We start from the raw sequence: 18,799 nt of genomic DNA on the forward strand, positions 1-18,799 counted from the left end.
AGATTAGGCCGCAGGCCATTTGGCTGTGGCATCTACTAAGATGAAGCAGACAAAGCACAGAGGTAGAAAGATAAACATGGTGTAATATGAGCTGGGATCCTTTCCACAAATTAACATGAGCTTCATAGGAAAGGTTGTTTTTCAGATGAGGTCACTCTGTCCAACGTTGTGTCACCACAACTTTTCACCATTTATTGCTGCCTGGCTTAGAGCATGCTAAACGGGATACAGCAAGATTAATACAACGCACAATATGCAATGGACCAATTTTCTCTAAAATGAAACCACTATCCTAAACTATCATGCAGAAAAACTTTGAGTGAGGGATACTGATCTCACGGGTTAACAGAGCATCACGCTGGGAAAACAGACTAACGTCTGACATGTGGAACTCAAGTGTTTGTCCAGAAAAATGTATTATAACAGATTTGATGTTTAAGAGAAAAAGAAGGTATCAGTTTGTAATTAGGTCTCTTTGAAACCAACACTTGGTTGTGCAGCAGGGTATAAGGAAGCGTTGATTACTGTGTAATTTGTTTACTTTAATTTGATTACTGTGTGTTTTATTAGCTTATTTCTTCTTTTTTTGCTTTCTCATGAAACTGTTTGAGTTGGATATAGAGGCCGATTTTCAGAGTTCAATGTTTGATCATGTATGTTTGATTATAAGTCAGTCCATTTCATGTCTGCACAGCATGCACGCAGCAGTGCAAGTAAATAGTCATGTGGACATGTAATATTAGCTACATGCTAACATGCTATTAGCATGGAAGCTCTTTACTCTGAAGTAAAGAGCTCCCATGTAGAACGAGGGGACACCAGCAGGAAAAATTTAAAACAAAACACCTAATCAGACACTTAAATCACCCTCACCCTGCTAAAGGTGGAAAATTTAAAGAAGCTAGTAAAGTGGCTAAAGCTAATCAGAGCGAGCCAAAAGCTAGCTGCCTCAGTTTCTAACGGTATAAAGATGATATTTCTTTTGTTATACAAATGTGTTACACTTGCTTTTGTTTGGTAAGGTAAACGTGGGTGTATAGTATTTTATTTTCAGTTAATTATTTGTACCTCTTTCTAGTAATATAACACTTTATTTTCACTTATTTAAGTTAAAGAACATCCTGTAACTTACCTGTAACTACAGTTTGGGGAGAAATGTTAAAGTTTAATTTAATTAAATTTAATGTAAAGATAAAACTTTGTTTTGAAGAGAAGTTCATGTTTGATTGCATATGCTGTCAGAGAAAAACTCGAATCATCATTTGCCATTAGCACGTCACACTTACAAAACATCAGGAATCCAAATCAGCCAAGGAAATTGCAATTGGCGCATCTCTAGCTAGGAATATTTATTTCATACCTGGTTTAAAGATCAGTAATATTAAATGAAAATTCCATCGCATATTACAGTAGAGCATAATGAAGCAGGCGAACTGAAAAACATGACTCATTTTATATTTGTGGTTATTGTCTCTGGAAAAGACTGGTAAATATGTCTGTCCTCCTGCATTGCTGAAATATCTCCTTAAACCTGCTGCTGTCCTGACGTTCTTCAATACACAGACTTGCTTATCAACCTGCTGTTTAATAGCTCTGGGCTTCAACAGCGATTACTGGATCGCTAACATCATCAAAGACATCAGCACCCACCAGACTCTTTAACCTTGGAGACCTGACTCTCTTTTTCAGCAGTTTCTGTGATATGTGTCTGCCTAAGTGTATGCCGGTAGCCTAGCTCAGCAAGATGCTATACATTAATGTAGAATTAATTCTCTCCCCATGCATTCTTGTACAAAGGTGCCCACCTGTCACAAACCAGTTCTTACTTAGCGCCATCACTGTAATATACTATACTCTCTCTGGGTTTGGACTTCAAATAAGTTCATTTCCTGTAGTAATACTGAACCAATAACATTTTTCTTTGTGACTGAATGTGTTAGTTTAGCTTTAAATAATCACAGTCCTTCAGCCAGTCGACACAAATTAGTGCCCTATTTGGGATATGTTGGGGTTTATTTTGTTTTTGTACTGATTTTACATTCAAGTTTAACTGAATACTTTTTGGGGGGTTTAAATGCACATTTTTCGTAATGTAAAGCACATGTTAAAAGTCAAACTTTTCACATCTCCAACTAGTTTCTTAAAAGTGTCCTGCTCCAGCGACAATTCCAGCAGAGCACTTTTTTCTACAGTTTGCATTTCAGATATTGAGGTACTCAGGTTAAACTCTTTGTCTAACCTGTACTTTGTAAAATGACACTAATAGGGTACCCACAGTGTGAAGCTCGGCCTTGGTCCGTGAATAGGTGTCTGCATCTTAGGGGTTGAGAGTAAGAATGTGACTTTTTGCAAAAAAAGTCTATGGTCTATGGAACGTCTATGGTCACCGATGGTTACTAGCTGTGGTAGTTAATGCCTGGTAAAGCACACTAGTCTGATTACTGTTGTAGTCTTTAAAGAGTAAACTGGAAATACATCACAGTGATGGATTTCATTTTATTTTAGTTCATGATCCACTTGCCATTACGTTACTCTCTCAGACCCTCAACCCCAAAGAATCAAAGCAGAAACCAAACCTTGAAATTGGAGAATTGTTACCCCATAATGATTGTTGTGAAAAAAAAGATGCTGAGTCACAAAGGCTGAGTCATAGATTTCAGCATCTGTGATACACAATAGCCTTACGAAATATCTCCAGCATAAAAGAAAAAGCCGGTCGTGATTGCATGGTAGAAATCTCTGCATGGGCTCAAGAACTCAGTCAACTGGTAAAGTTTGTTGGTGCATTAATAGATGCAAGTTAAAATAAATAAAAGCTGTATAAAATGCAACACAGTAAACTTCTGTCTTTTCTTTTAAAGTGTTACTACCATCAAATTCAAACTGAGCGTCTATTCCAGAAAAAGACCTGATTAGTCTCTTTTTTTTATATAATTAAACAGACTTTAAATGATTTGCAAATCACAGCCTTCTGTTTTCATTCATTTTTTATAAAGTGTCCTAACTCTTCTGGAAACAGGCTACAGCTTCTGCTCACTAGATATTCTGTCTACTAGCTGATACTGTACCTCACACTACAAAAGCAGTCTGACCAATACCGAGACCTGAGCACCACGCTGAAACGGGGTGCACAGGAGTGCATGATTTATTCAAGTGACATCCTTCACTCGTTCGGTTGTTTATTAAATATGAATTGTTCGTCTTGTGACAGTTGGACATTTTTTGCATGAATTATGATGCGCAAATTATTCATGATAAATGAAAAGCCATGTTTAATTCACAACAATGTTGGTATGACACTAAAAGTCAGTGCATTTCACTCTGCAATTTTTTTCTGTAAATGTCTTCAATTTGGAAATATTTTTTTTCAAAAACTAAAGAAAAATTATAACATGTAGTATTTTAGTGTTATTGCACCCACATTAGCTTTTAATGATGCAGAAAATATACATTGTGACACTTTGGCACATTTCTTGTTAATGTTTCGGTAATTGAGTTATTCTTTTGGCACACATGATTGATATTATTATTAGTATTTATTCTATGAATGATCTGATAAAAAGAGACATGATTTTATTCTCAAATATTATTCCAAACATGCAAAACAAATATTCACCTCTTAATGGAGGTTTAGCAATTTAAATATGTAAAAGCTTTTGTAGATTGTTGGGCAAATACAGTAGTTTCAAAGCCTAAATACTACTAATATGAGTATACGTACATATAACAATTCTGTGAGTAGAAAACCTGAGAAGGAGGTTTTGAATAGGCCTAGTTTGCAGCTCATATTTTCAGGAGTAATTTAATGTTCTTATTATCTGACAATGCAGCGTTCACCGAAATATCTTGCGTCTAAATAAACATCTATCTTCCATTTCTTTGTGGTCAGTGTCTCGGTAAAGGTAGGTGTTTTCTTGATGTGGGCGTTTGAGACTGCAGGTTTCATTGCAGTGTTCTGACACAGCCAGCCACTGTTTTAGCATTCAGCACACAGAGGGAGAGCCAGGAGAGGAGGAGAGAGCGAGAGACCAAGCGCTAGCGAGTGAAGAAGCAGGAGAGGAAGTAGAATGAGCCAAACAGGAACACAGAGGTTTTTTGAGGCTGAATAAGAGACAGAGAGTCTCTTAGTATTCCAGCTCTGATGCCAAAACTTTTGACTGAATCAAGGATGCTTTCTTCACTCGGGCTTCAATGGCAGCTCTGTCATTTACTTGTATTCCTTGAATCTATTCACACTGCAGGTGCATCGAGAGAAAGACATTTTTATAGGTGACTTTTACAGGTGCTGAAGATTTGTCCTGATTTTAGTGTTAGCTTCAGTATTTGCATTTGCTTTTCATCCACTGAAAGTCTGCATTCTTGCCCTTTTTTCCCCTCTAAACAATTGTTTCGAGCTTTTTGAGCAATTTTCTTCTGCCATAGAAAAAAACACCCCACACTGATTGGCCAGGTGATGGCACTATAAAAACAACTTTATATTTTAACTGCTACCTCATAAGAAATATGATGTAGAATTGATTTTTGTCTTCGGTTTTCCAGCCTTGAGACAAATCCACTGCACATCGTGTATTTTATAACTATTTTCTCACCTCTTAGACTTTTATTCAAAAACCCATTTTCTTTGTTTTCCCCCACCGTGACACACTGCCTACTTAACCACAGGTTTTAAGGTTGGACTTTTGTTTTGCTGTGACTCACAAGACATTCAACCTAGCCATACGTACATGGTTTGCATGAGATTAAGTGCCTTAAATCATTGCATTTTTAGATGGAAAAAAATACACAGAGGTTACAGATACAACTGGATGGAGTCTTTTCCATCAAGTTAATGTTGTGTTATTTCTGAGTCCACACAGGAACTGATTTAAAGTGATGAGTGCCATAGAAAGTCAATGACATTTGGTGACTTTGAGCAACTGCAGGCATGAAAAACATGAACAAAAAGTCTGTCAATGCAAAGTAGGCCGGTCCCAAAAGTCAAACTTTTCTTAACGTTGAGCAATTAAAGCAAGTACCAATAATACAAAATAATACTGTTGATTGAGATATGCCATCCGGACGCTCGAATGTCCACTAGTGGCCAGCTGTCAGCAAACCAAATCCTGTGTGTTGCCTTCTGTCTCTATGACATAATGTTAGACATATAGACTGGACGATGCCAAGAACTTGGTGAGATGAATATGAAGTAAACGCGAGCAACCACAACTGGAGACTAGTAGGTCTGTGGGCGGCCAACCGTCAGCTTCAACACGACCCATGACAGGCGAGTCTCTACAGGTGTGGAGGCGGCTTTATCCATGTATCTATCCCCATGGTTACCATGACTTACAAAGACTGACTGTTATCTGAACAGTTCAGAAACAGCACACAAACTTGGTAGTAGTTATGCTTTTTTAGTTCCTCTCAAAACTAGTGTTGAAAAGCAATTAGTTAACACAACAAAACACACCATTCATTTTTTCAGTATTTTGAAACTGGGTTTTTTGGAGACCTGGAATGTAAATGTGCAGTGTTTGTGTTTGAGTTTTTTCATTTTCAAAAACACAATCCAGCGGACTACATACTTATGATTGATCATTTCTATCCTCTATCGTGCTAGTATCATTCCTATAGCAATACCAGCGTTGGTATGGATACTATCGATCCTTGGATCGAGCTACCCATCTCTAACACAAACCACAAGCACCATAGGGATCAGTTGGAACTCAACATATTTTCCATGTTGACCATAATAGACTGGTAATTTAGTCAGCAGCAGGATTTGAAGGTCAGCTTTCTCACCCAACCCACACAAAGCAACAACCGGACAAATGCATCACAGTTTGTTTTAACTGAATGTACGGTTAGGATAGTGTGGTTTTTTTGGTTGTTTTTACACTTCACTTTTGGTTGAGCTCAGTGAATTACAGAAAACGCCTCACTACACACTATACCTCCAGAGGCCTAATTCACTTAATTCCTTTCACTTCCACCAGATTATGCAGCCTGTAGTAACCCACATAACTCATGCTGTAATGTACTTACTGCTACTCCTCACAGCAGAGGAGCCTATTTGGTGTCATATGCACAATATATGAATCATGATTACTGTTTGTCCCTTTTCAGGTAGCATACATTTATTCTTATTCTCATATTCAGTTTCATTTGAGGGTTTCAGTTTAGTTTAGTGAATCTGTAGCAGTTTCAAAGCACGGCTGTTATACAGTTCATTAGTAGCCAGATAGTCCGAGAAGCAGATTAACAACAAATATTTTCCTGGTTTCCTGCAGGATAGTCACAGCACTGATTTCAGTTTCTCTTTGTGTAGCCGTGCTGCCCCGAGGAGCTCTGCGGTGGAAAGTTCAGTCCTGCGGTCTGACCTCAATCAGCTTAGATTAAAGCTCTGATCCAACGTCTGCCCCCCTGCGACTTGTATCCCGATGCAGCATAACCCCGACTCTGAAATTAGTCTCAGAATGCAACTCTCGCTTCTCACCACCGCTGGAGTCAATGCATTATATTCCCCGTAATGTCTTTCTGTTGCAGCGGCACAGGATTGTACCACAGTATCTGCTCTGAGAAACAAAGTAAACCGCGTTAAAGGAGAGAGGAGCGCTTGACTGTTTGCATCTTTTCGAACACGTGTGGCGCACTGCAAGGCTTTGATGAGACAGATGTTTTAATTTTAATTTAATGTCTGAAAAGTGACACAGGAGAGTTGAAGTGGGCCATGAAGGTACCACACAGACCCAGAACATTCATAAGCTCATTTATCATCTCTGCGTCTCTGCTGACCCGACTAGAACTGGGTCCCTCCTCGCTGTGTCTGACTCACAGTTTACTCAGAGCCGGTCCCACCTTCCTCTTTAAACAATAACAACACTGACTCACCGGCGCAACCTTTATGGAAGCGAACACCCTTTACTAAACATTTTTAACCTTTCACACTCAAGCAGCGTCATATACATAATGTGGTCTCAACGTCAGTGCGACATTAGCAGGGTTTTATTGGCAGCATGTCGGTTATCTCAACCACTTCCGTTCACGCTGGTCCGCTGATGTTGATTGGCGCGTAAAAACGCTGGTGGCTTGTCACTGAAATGCAGATTGTCAGCTCAGATCTGACCGACTTGGCTCTCATTTAAATCGCAGCAACTTCAGAGCGTCTGTTGGCAGCGAGGATGCTGTGACACTAGTTCATCTGTACGTCGAGGCTTATTTAGCCTGCTGAGAGTGAGAGCCCGCTGTTCCTATTAGATTCTGTCTCTGGCAAAGTGGGGATGATTAGATAAAGTGTGTCTGGTGGAGTGGAGCTCTTTTTACTTTACAGTAGCAGTGCCTGCAAATGAATGGAGAGAGACTCCACTCTCTGACAATAACACCCAAATCTCCACTGAATTTTTTTTAATGCATCTTGCAGCCGAGGCCTCGGTCGCTCTCACTCTATTAACCCATAGCAGTTTATGTGCTATACACTACGTCTTCACAAGTTTAAAATTTTCACATTTAACTTTTAAACGGACGTAATTTCTTGCTGATGTTGAACAGAAATTACTCCTAAAAGCCAACGCTGTGAGCGAATTAAAGAGGAGCGAGTTGTGGAGAAGAAATACAATACAGTGCAATACAATTCAATACAATAGCTCTCATTCTGAATCCCCTCCCTACTGTAGTGTCCCCTTTTGCCGGCACTTCATTCTGTCATAACACAATAACTGAGCTCTGACGTCTTAAAAGGCATTGCAGGAGCATAGAGGTGCTTGAAGAGAAAATTGCAGCAGCTCACAGCGGCTGGAGTGAAATACCATTTTGCCTCACTCAAGATGGATTCCACAGTGAGATTTCAGACGACCAGTACAGAATCAAAATGGAGAAGCCAGAAGGGAGGAGAGGGAAAAAGGGAAGGAGGCAGTGTGTGTGTGTGTGTGTGTGTGTAGTGGACAGCTTTGGAGGAGATGTTTGAATTGAGTTTTTGCTGCTGCATTGTTGTAATATGGTTTCTGAGGTTTTACAAGTATACTCTTACATATATTTTCATTAAAAGCAGCCAACAAAAAGTGATCGGTATGTGAAGTAAAGGTACACACACCAGATAAATGAGAACTGCCTCTGCCGCTACAGCTGCGTACAAAACCAGTGAAAATGTAGCTGAAAAGAGAAGGCGATGATGAAAACAGCGCTGTTTTTCTCACATCTGGCCTCCTCGACCTCTGAGAAGATTTCCTCTTACCAATTGTCTTGCTTGCTGGCGTGCATGCATGGCTGCCGGCATCCACACACACACACACACACAGTCACACCCTCTCTCGCTCTCTTTATAGATTCCACTTGCTGGTTGCCCATCTAACAGCCCTGTATGTAAAACCCGCGAAACCCCTTCAGGACATCAAATCCGTGGAATCTGTTGTCGGTTCTATCTAGGTCAATGCTTACAATAGCTGAGCAGTTTTGTTTTGCTTCTCTCGCCTCTCTCTGTATTCCTCCTGTTTGCTTTTACCCCACAAGGTTGATTTTCCTCTGCCTGTGCAAACATCTAAAATGCATATAATATGTAAGCATATTAAGCACGCTTTGCTTCCTTCATACATATTAGTCTCCGGTGGAATATTAAAACATGTAGCGGTTTGATGTTAGCATTAGTGTATAATCTAAGATTAGGTTGAGTTCGCTCACCACCTCCCCACTCACTGTTTTTGTAGCTAATTGGTTCTGTCTGGTAACACTGTAGCTCAACGTGGCACTGCGGCCAACCACTGCACCAAATGTAGGAGAAAGATCGGGATTACATTGTGACATACATTTTTTTTCTATAATTTTCTCTGATTTTCTGGGGGATGTTGTTAGGCGAGGGACGTCACATCTAATTTACAAACCTACATAGGAAAAAGAAACCTTTGCACCTACTAGGATTTGGAAATCTGTTTGGACATTTTGACCTAAACACAATAATAGATATTAAAATTCTTCACTCAAGAACTATTTTTTAGAAATAATAAGAAAAAACATTACAGTCCTTAGTTTTTTAGTTGTTTGTTTTTGTTAATTGATTTTTTTTTTTAAAGGACGTTAATAGATGCTAATTCTCTGTTTAACAGTAGAATACCCACAGCTCCTCCCTTTCAGTTTATATGAATTAACCACTGCTGGTCTCCCTTAGATATCATATGTAATGCAAGTTAAATATGCAGAGAAATGTTTTGCTAATAAAAAAAAGTCAAATGCATTTAGGAAATAATGCAAAACATATATTAAAAATGAAAAAAACTACAGTATGCCTTAAGAAAATAGGAGGGTGTACAGATCTTACTGTTAGTTGTTATATTTTTCTTCTAATTTGTTTTTACTTTTATCTCATTCATTTTTTAACTTGTTTAAATGTTTAGTTTTCTTAAGGTTTTATTAGTTTCTGTGTTAGTTTTAGTCTTTTCAATCATTGTATGGGCATACCATTTTCAAAGGTCTCATTTTTATTTTTATTTTAGTTAACAACATTTTTTAATGTCTAATTTTAGGTTTTAGTTTAGTTTTGGTTGACTACACTCACCGTGAATCCGAGTAACCCAGACCTAAACCACTTGGTGCCATTGGAGGTTTCTCTTCCTTTTCATAATGATGCAATGATGCAATGATGGCTTGTACATTCATATCCAAGTTGACAGATAAACAATACAGTTTATCTGTCAATCTATGTTTTTCTTGTGAGGGATGTTGCTGCACATGAACGCTATGCTCATTTTCAACCAAACTACACATACAGGGGAAAAAAAAGAAACTAACTTGAGGAAATAATCCCTCATAAAACATGTCACTCTTAAAATAGCTGCACATTAACACATTATAACCTTGTTATTGTCGAAATCTTGCTTCACAAGCAGATAGCCAAATATTTGCACAGTCAGGTGATGACACAGAGTACACACTCCAGGCCATAAACGCTTCGGCACATTCAATGACAAAAAAATGCCAGTGCACAGCCATGTTTTTGAGTATGCATTGTTGATTATCTTGTCCACAATGTCCTCTTAGCATTTTTGTTTTTTTCAATTTGTTTACCACCACTCTACATGTGTCCACTTTTGGGTTTTTTCTGTTGTTTTATTGGTTTAACAGGGGTTTATGTCTAGTGTAGAATCCTCTGAGTTTCTTGTCATGAAGTTGTTATTTGATCTTTAACTAGGAAACATGTGCTTACATCTGCGTCCTGGAGAGAATGCTTTACCTGCTGTGCGGTCGTGGAGTGACTTCTCTTTACCGTGGAAATGAGTCAGCTGTCAGAAGACTTCTGCTGAGCCCATTACCTGTTTTTATCCGTGCAAAGTTCCTTTTGTTTTTTTGAATGAAATGTTGATGTTAGCTAACCAAGTGCCTTTGGTATTTAATCCCACGGTTTGAATTAATTTTTAAAAATCTTTTTACTAGTCATACACACAGCGTCATTACAGTCAGCAGTAACTGACAGCTCTCAATGAAACAGTTGGCTTTGAGTTTGGTTTGAGCTTTTTTGTGGTACAACTAACAGGCAAACAAACAGCAGCTGACCAGAAACCTTTGCTCTTTGAATATCTTATCATCTGCAGTATATAATTTGATTAAAAGTTTTAAATAATCTGGAGAAAACCCAAAAGTCAAGTCTTCAATGCCACATTGCATTAAAACAGGCATGACTCTTCCGGAAAGTTCACGGTGCCATTCAGAAATGCAGGTTAGAAGTAGGTGTGAAAAGGAGCTGTAAGTGAACAGAAACGCTGGCCTCGTCTTTGGGCCAAAGTTCATTTAAAATGGACTGAGCCAATGGGGAGCGCTGTTACTGGTCAGGAAAATCAAAATTCGTTTTGGGAAACATAGCTGTCGTGTCACCCAGGCAGAGGAGAGGCATTTAGTCCAGAAGCATCTGTAATGGTGTTAGTGTGAATTAGTTCTCTTTAAATTGGCAGCTTGAACATCTGGAAAAGCCAGCATAAATCCTGAAATATATATATATATATAGGTTTTAGAGCAACAAATGCTCCCATCCAGATGACATCTTCAGAGAAGGCCTTGCATATTTCAGTAAGACAATGCTAAACCACAGCTGAACTGCACTGTCTGCAGTCCAGACCGTCACCACTTGAAACTGTCTGGAGCATCATGAAATGAAAAATACAACAAACCAGGACTGTTCAGCAACTAGAATCCTCTATCAGACAACATTCCCATCTCCCATAGGACCAGCAGGTGGACTCCTCATCTGCCAGTTATTGAACTGTTGATGCTGCGCAGTCGTAAACACGGCTCTGTCCCAACTTTCTATACATGTGGCTGCCATCAAATTTAAAATGTGCACATCATTTTCCCTAAAATTGTGCTTTGACTCCATTTAAAGATTTGATATATTTTATATGCTCTACTGTGAATAAAATATGGGTTTGTAAGATTTTCAAAGAATTGCATTTTGTTTTGTTTTTTTATTTTATTTTTTCTTATATACACAGCGTTCCTACTTTTTAAGAATTGAGATTGTACTTTTGAAACCACTGCAATTTGTGCACCATGGGCAATTTCATAAATTCATCTTTTGTACAGTAATATCAAGTGTATGTTCAAATTAAAGCTTGATCTGGCTAACAAACGAAAACGGGTCCTGCTGCAGCTTTGCAACCCCGTGATGGCCCAGTACGATATTTTTCTTCTCGACCCGGTCGTCATCACCTATTGCTGTTGTAGGACTCGCTCTAGCCCGAAAGGCTTCCTGTGCTATCTCTGTCATAGCATACCCACCACTGCACAGAGAAGACAATATCCTGTAAATTGCTTTTTCAATCAGTTTTGACGTCAATCTGCTCCCGTGGGACTGTGGGCATCCACGTGATGGCTGTGAGGAAGGTTTCTTTCCTTATGGATGGTGACAACCCCACTCAACCTCGTTTGATCTGCAGAATTAACATAATATTACCGTACTTACAGAACTGCCTGTGACAGCATAAGAGGGATTGGTTTTCTGTAACAGACTATGGCGCCAGTGAGGCTACTGCAACAGCACAAAGACAAGACAATAAAAGCTGTTAAAGGTTAAGGACTTGTATAATAAACACAATATGTGGACTGATTTTTTAATTTGTATATTTTGTGCATGATTAATTCAATATTTATAGCAGTTACAGCATCATTTAAGATGATATTTCTTGTGGTGTGTATTTATATGTGACATCTGTGACATTAGAAATTCATTAGCACCCTATGGAGGAAGAGAGAAAATCTCTCAGTGGTGCTGGAGTGAATGCATTTTCTTTATATTGTAAAAGCTGTTGTGATGCTATAAGACAACCACACAACTGCTTTCTTTCTTATCTTCTCCAGGACAAAGATATCTCATCACATCCACGGGAGCCTTGTATATTTTGGACGTCCTGCCTGAGGATGGCCTGAATAACTATCGCTGCACCACGCGTCACCGCTACACCGGTGAAACTCGCCAGAGCAACAGTGCACGTCTCATTGTGTCGGGTCAGTACTGCATTTAAAGATAAGACTTAGTCAACAGTTACAAATATATATGCGCTCTTCATGTTTGATACTGGGATCATCCCTAGATTAACAATTTAGAGTTGGGTTGGGCATTTTAAAATGTCATAAGATAAAGAAGCTGCATATCCACACATGGTGTGTTGCAGACAAAACTGAGTTATGCAGTGACCTATTCTGTCTTTTTCATCGTCATTGTGTCAGATGTTAGATAAAAGTAAACAAACCAGGAGGTATCAGCAAAGAGCCTCTTATAAAATTGCAGTAGAGTTTGATAAAAGGAAGTCATTTAGCATGAAATGCACATTTATATTCTTCATTTATTTAGTATGTCTGAATTCGGTTGTAGGAGACAGTGAAACTGTGGTAAATTACAGAAGCAAGTCTCTTTCTCTCTTTTCCAACACGTAACAAAATATACAGTATGTAGAACTGAATGTTGACCCGAAGAATCAATATTGGATTAGACTGTCGAGCGGCTGGCAACGCTCACCACTAATTAACACTAAATTCTCTGCTCCTTCCAGACCCCACCAATGCTGAGCCAGTCATCTTGGATGGCTTTGACCACCGAGAGGTGATGATTAATCATCGGGTGGAGCTGCCCTGCAAGGCTTCAGGCTACCCAACGCCCAAATACCGCTGGCTGAAGGACAACAGCCCCTTGGAGCTCGACAGTCGCATTCACCAGACAACCTCAGGGTTGCTGATAGAGAGCACACAGCCCAGTGACTCGGGAACATATGTCTGTGAAGTGTGGAACAGCTATGGCACCGCGGAGGTCATGGGTCGCCTGTATGTCAAACGTAAGTGCCTTATAAAATTCAGGGGTTCCTTTATGTTGTGGGTAGCAGAAGCTGCTGTATTAGAGTAATGAAGTGAAATGAGTGGAAGAAAAACAGCCTCGGCACTTGTTAGAGAGTGGATGGTTAGTTTGGTTCATATGAGTCAAATGAACATATAAACTAAACAAGAAGTACTGAGAGAGCACATACCTCCACCGAGGCAGCTCACTCTCTGGGCAGTATTTACTTGTAACAGTATACCATTATATTTTTTATTTATATATTAATTTTCTTTTCTTTGTTCTTTTTAAATGTACTTTGTAGACTAGAATCCACATATGTGATTCCCTGTATTCTTATATGTTGTCAATACAAGCAATGTCAGTATGAAACATAGATTTAAATAGCTCTACATAGCCTTCAGAGGAATCTGCTGACCTTGAAGGAGAGGTCAGAGGTCAAATGCGACATGATATTTTAAATCGCTCTTTCTTTATAGAACTTTCTATATGCTGACAACACACACCACACTTGTAAGATTTGTAGTTGCTAAGTTATGAGGCTTTTTGTCAGTTTTCAATAATAAATCATTGAGTTGACCTTGAAGACATCGGTGGATGTAAGCTGAATTTTAATGGATTGTTAACATGACCCCACTCTACACCCGACAAAGTTTTATCAGAATTCATTTAAAACTTTTTCACTTTGGTGTTTACAGACAGAACGAATGACACGCACACAGGCAAACGCTACCAAAAACATAACCTCCTTGTTGGAGGTAATTAAGGATTATGAATAAATACGTGTGTGTGAGATTGAAATGATTTGCCAGCAATTGACTGCTCCACCAGCAGCACCACTGGGGGCTGTGTTTAGTGATAGCAAGTGACACCCTGCTTGTTTTGTTTGATCCAGTGATGTACTGTATTGATGAGAATCAAATGTTAGCGCTAGCATTCTTAATGATTAAGAATAAACATTGAACTTGGACAAATAATGATAATCATACTGTACTTCATTATTATATTTACTACCCAATTTTTTTTCTTAAACATCTCTTTGATTTCTGTGTCCACAGAACCCTTGAAAGTAGTGGTCAGCCCTCGAAAGGTGAAGGGCAGCGTGGGTAGCAAGGTGTCTCTGTCCTGTAGCGTGAGCGGCTCAGATGAATACGAGCTGTCATGGTATCGCAACGGAGAGATCATCTACCCTGGCAACAATGTTCGCTTCATTGGGCTAAACCGGGAGAACCTCATGATGGAAGGAATGTCGAAAAGTGACGGCGGGGCTTACCAGTGCTTCGCCAGGAAGGGCAAGATGTCTGCACAGGACTTTGTTCAGGTTATCCTTGAAGGTAAAATGGCATCAATGGTGCAAAGGTATCCAAACACACAAATACTGACGCTACACAGTAGCAGCTGTTCTATACATATTCAGTGAGTTAGCACAAACAGATTCAGGCCTTGAAGATCAATAGGGTTTATGTGTTAATGGCATGCTGCTGCGATTCTCTGCCACCGCTAGAATGATTGCCCCACACTTCACAAACACATACAAAAATACATGCACACACTCTTTAATCCATTAGCTTACCTTGGAAGCGTTGCTTAGGCAACTGTCTCCTGTGGCCAGGGAGCTGTAAAAAGAAGATATTGATAATCTATAATCATGTGGAATACACCTAGATTATCAGAGAGCAGCAGCAGCAGCAGGCAGACACAGACATTTGAAAAGCCGACAACTCTCTGTGTCTGGTAGAAAAGCTCATGGATCTATGTTCTTAATGAAAAAATGGCAGTCTTCTCAGAAAGACATGATTTTTTCCTTTCCTTTTGCTGCCTTCTATAACTGTTTTATTAACAGATTTTCTTCTAAAGAAAAAAAAGATTTGCCTTCAACAACAAATGTATACTCCATCTGGATATTACAAAGAGTAGTATGTAGACAATACAGGGGATAAAAGTGTTTTGACTAATGAGTAAATGACAGAAAACGTTTTACCTGTTTTTTATGCAGGATTTCAGTAGAAGCTGTATCAGATGAACAAAGATTTTACATCACTTGCCCAAAAGTGGAAAAATGTGTAATTACCGACTGGTTAGCGAGTGGCAGTCACCTGGTGAAATTGATCACAAAGTGTGCTGTGCCACAAAGCCATCTTTATGATTGCCGTGGATTCTAGAAGATTGCCGCAGTTACCAGGAGTTTGCAAGAAAGCTGTGGATTGCCAGCTACCAGCCAAGTGCTAACAAAATTTGCATCCAGATTTCAAAAGGCATAACTTTTGCACTGAAGGCAAACTATTTATCTTTTTTTTTCTTACTTTCCAGTTTTGCCACCACTCAGAGAGTAGCTTGTAGACATGCTGGCATGGTCAACACCAGAGAAGGGTGCTAGCTACCAAACCATTTTGGTAGCTAGCAGGCTTTGCTAGCCAGTGGGGAGCACACAACTGTGTCACTGGAGCTTTATTTGCTCGGCCCTACATTGTCACCATCATTATTGTAACAGGTTAACACCATGTGGTTAGCAGTCACATGTCTGCAAAACCTCAGTAGCTTAGTTAGTTTGCAAAGCTTTAAGAAATATACATATTGGATTCATTACACAGCTGGTGCAACAGAGTTCAGTGATATTTAGGAGCTTCCCTTTGTGTCTCAAAGCACTACTTAAAATTTACTAGATATACATTGTTTCAGACATTTTGATGTTCATTCAAATAATTTTTCAAATCTATACATTTGTATTTCTCACGGCCATTTTAGTGAGTAGTGAGAAAGGAATCAAACTGGCTGACTGTGATTTGCGCCCAACACAAACTCGCTGGCTCGGCTAATTAGTCAGCACAAATTTTTAATTTGATTGGTAGGTGAGAAACGATCAGTAATCATCCTGTTTCTGCCTGGGAATTGTTTAAAGTCTAGCATTTCTTCCCCACTCTCCCACACTTTGAGTCAGCCTTTTTACATATGTCTTATTGCCGTTGTTTGATGAACTATAAAACACATAAGTGAAGCTGTTATTGTGTCCAAAACTACCGAGATTATAAAATCAGATATCAGCAGGTATCTTCAGTTTTTAAACGGTTGCCCTTTAAACTACGAAAATATATTGAAGACAAGTGTGTCACGGTGACCTAACATGCACGATTTCATCTGTGACTGGTTTAAGATAAGATAAGATAAGATAAGATAAGATGACCTTTATTAGTCCCACAGGTGGGAAATTTGTTTTGTTACAGCAAAAGTGCAAAGTTATGTAGCAGAAATTAGAAAACACTGGAATGCAATAAAATAAAATAAAATACTATATACAATAGAATAAAATAGAATAGAATAATATATACAATAGAATAAAATAGAAATACAAATACAGGTTTGAATCCTGTCAGCAATCGACATTATAACGCATTTCCTTTTCCCTTTTTCCACATGTGCACGTTTCAGCTTTGTTTGTTAATCCTGTAAAGCCTGATTCATGAGTTTTAAAAAAACTAAAAAGCAATTTGCATACATGAATTTCCATTTGTTCAATAATTTTTGCTACATCTGGCATTTTTGTTATTTTATTGCGTGTGTCTGATTGTATACATTAGGTTTTTCACGCCGATGATGTCGAGGTGTCAAAATCTCATACGTCAAATATGATACACTTGGCGTTACAGGGTTGGAACAACAAACTACCCCCAAAATACATAATTTATGATGACATTATTCACTAAACCGCTCTCACTTTTAACTTAGTACTTCTGTGTGACTTAGCCTCTCTTTTATTCACCACCACGTTCCACTTTTGTCTTCTGTCACAGATGGTACTCCAAAAATCTTGTCCTCCTTCAGCGAGAAGGTGGTGAACCCGAACGAGCCCGTCTTCCTGGTCTGCAACGTCAAGGGCACCCCGCCTCCGAGGTGCACCTGGTCGCTGGACGACGACCCCGTCATCAAAGACAGCCACCACCACCTGGGCCACTACGAGACCCACGAGGGCCACGTGGTCAGCCAGCTCAACGTCACGCACACCCAGGTGCAAGACGGCGGGGTGTATCGGTGCACGTGCAGCAACTCGGCCGGGGTCGTGTACCACCAGGCTCGAATAAACGTAAGAGGTGCTTGTCAAATCAGCTCCTCCAAGAACAAATACACATACCTGTCTGTCTCTCTATGTGTCTGTCTCTGTGTCGTATATGAGAGCTGCTTGTTGTTTGGATCTAAAATTTATCTGCGAAAAACCTTTTCTTAAAATTTGGCGTTTGTTTTTTTTCCTTTCCTATTATTTTATTTTTAATTTGAAATCTTTATTCACACTTATATCTCCTTTTAAGTTGCTCTCCAGCGACTGATTTTGCCTCAGTTTTGTTTTCCTGTTACTGTCTCTTAATCCTAAACCACGTATACTTTTCTAAAATTGTTGCTTTGTAATTTTCTCTCCAAATTGTTACTGTGCTTTTCAACACGCCTGCATTTTAGGTCAAATGAATTATGCTGGTTTGCTGCTCGTAAGCGTATCTGGATATGGTTTGTAAATAGCCAGAAGAAAAATGCATTTCTTCTGTTTGAATACATTTATCCCCCGGTGTGCTTGTGTGTGCGAGTCATGTGTGTCTGTGTGTATTTACTCAAGCAGCCAATTCGACTCTTCTCGATCAGATGCTAAAGCAGTTACTCTGTTTCCATTTTATGAGACACAGAATGAGGCTCGGCATGTAGAACATTTGATGGGAAACAGAATATATTACAGCCGAGTTATAAGCACGCGTAGCACAGTGTTATTTTAATGCTCTCTTTTCCTTCATATAGTTAGCACACTTTAATCTGCTTGTCATTTCACCGCCTTCTACTTAGAGTTCTGCCTTATTTCTTGTAGTTAAACAAAAGCTTTAAACAGCAGCTTCCTTTCACTTCTCCTGTGAGTACTTGGTGCCTGGTAGGACTTGTGGAGCTGTGAGGGGAAACACTTTCATGTTGAAATCCTGAATACGTTTAACGAGTCACGAGTCTATTTGTAAAAACACCATAATAAAGCAAACCACACTCATTCACACTGTTGTTGTGATTTTCTGTGAATACTGCTGTCCTTAAAATCTTACATTTTTAATCTCTGTGCCTTTTTAGGCCGAGCCAGCATTCGTCCAATGAAAAACATCACCGCAATCGCTGGACGGGATGCCTTCGTTCACTGTCGCGTCATTGGCTACCCTTACTATTCCATAAAGTGGTACAAGAACTCTGCGCTGCTACCTTTCAACCACAGGCAGCGAGCGTTCGAGAACAACGGCACGCTGAAGCTAAGTAACGTGCAGCAGGTGGACGCCGGCGAGTATAACTGCAAGGTGATGGTTCAGCCCAACAAGATGGACTCCCAGAGCGTCCACGTCCGAGTGAGAGGTGAGTCCAATGAAACCGCAGCTGACCAAGTTGGCGTTGGCAACCATGATGTGTTATTCTTACTCTGATTACTCTTTGACATAAAGTCATTAGAAAGCTGCAGTACATCTGGAAAGTATTTACAGCACTTCACTTGTTTCACATTTTGCC

General features: G+C 39.4%; 1 protein-coding gene and 1 long non-coding RNA gene across 5 annotated transcripts in view; one reads left to right on the forward strand and one right to left on the reverse strand.

The window, feature by feature from the left end:
* The window catches only part of dscamb (Down syndrome cell adhesion molecule b), a 125,318-nt gene that overhangs the window by 68,638 nt on the left and 37,881 nt on the right, over positions 1 to 18,799 (forward strand). For all 4 annotated transcript variants that reach the window (XM_025898231.1, XM_005474552.4, XM_025898232.1 and 1 more), the window contains exons 4-8: positions 12,316 to 12,462; positions 13,008 to 13,286; positions 14,344 to 14,619; positions 17,074 to 17,370; positions 18,377 to 18,649. In XM_025898231.1, the coding sequence (XP_025754016.1) occupies positions 12,316 to 12,462; positions 13,008 to 13,286; positions 14,344 to 14,619; positions 17,074 to 17,370; positions 18,377 to 18,649 (1,272 nt within the window). The remainder of the gene's footprint in view (positions 1 to 12,315; positions 12,463 to 13,007; positions 13,287 to 14,343; positions 14,620 to 17,073; positions 17,371 to 18,376; positions 18,650 to 18,799) is intronic.
* On the reverse strand, positions 14,726 to 15,630 carry LOC112842143 (uncharacterized). The gene is made up of 3 exons (XR_003213820.1): positions 15,382 to 15,630; positions 15,267 to 15,295; positions 14,726 to 14,901 (listed from the first exon to the last, which is right to left on the reverse strand). It is a non-coding gene; the product is annotated as an uncharacterized LOC112842143 (long non-coding RNA).

The sequence above is a fragment of the Oreochromis niloticus genome, linkage group LG14 (assembly GCF_001858045.2).
Source record: "Oreochromis niloticus isolate F11D_XX linkage group LG14, O_niloticus_UMD_NMBU, whole genome shotgun sequence".
NCBI classification, from domain to species: domain Eukaryota; kingdom Metazoa; phylum Chordata; class Actinopteri; order Cichliformes; family Cichlidae; genus Oreochromis; species Oreochromis niloticus.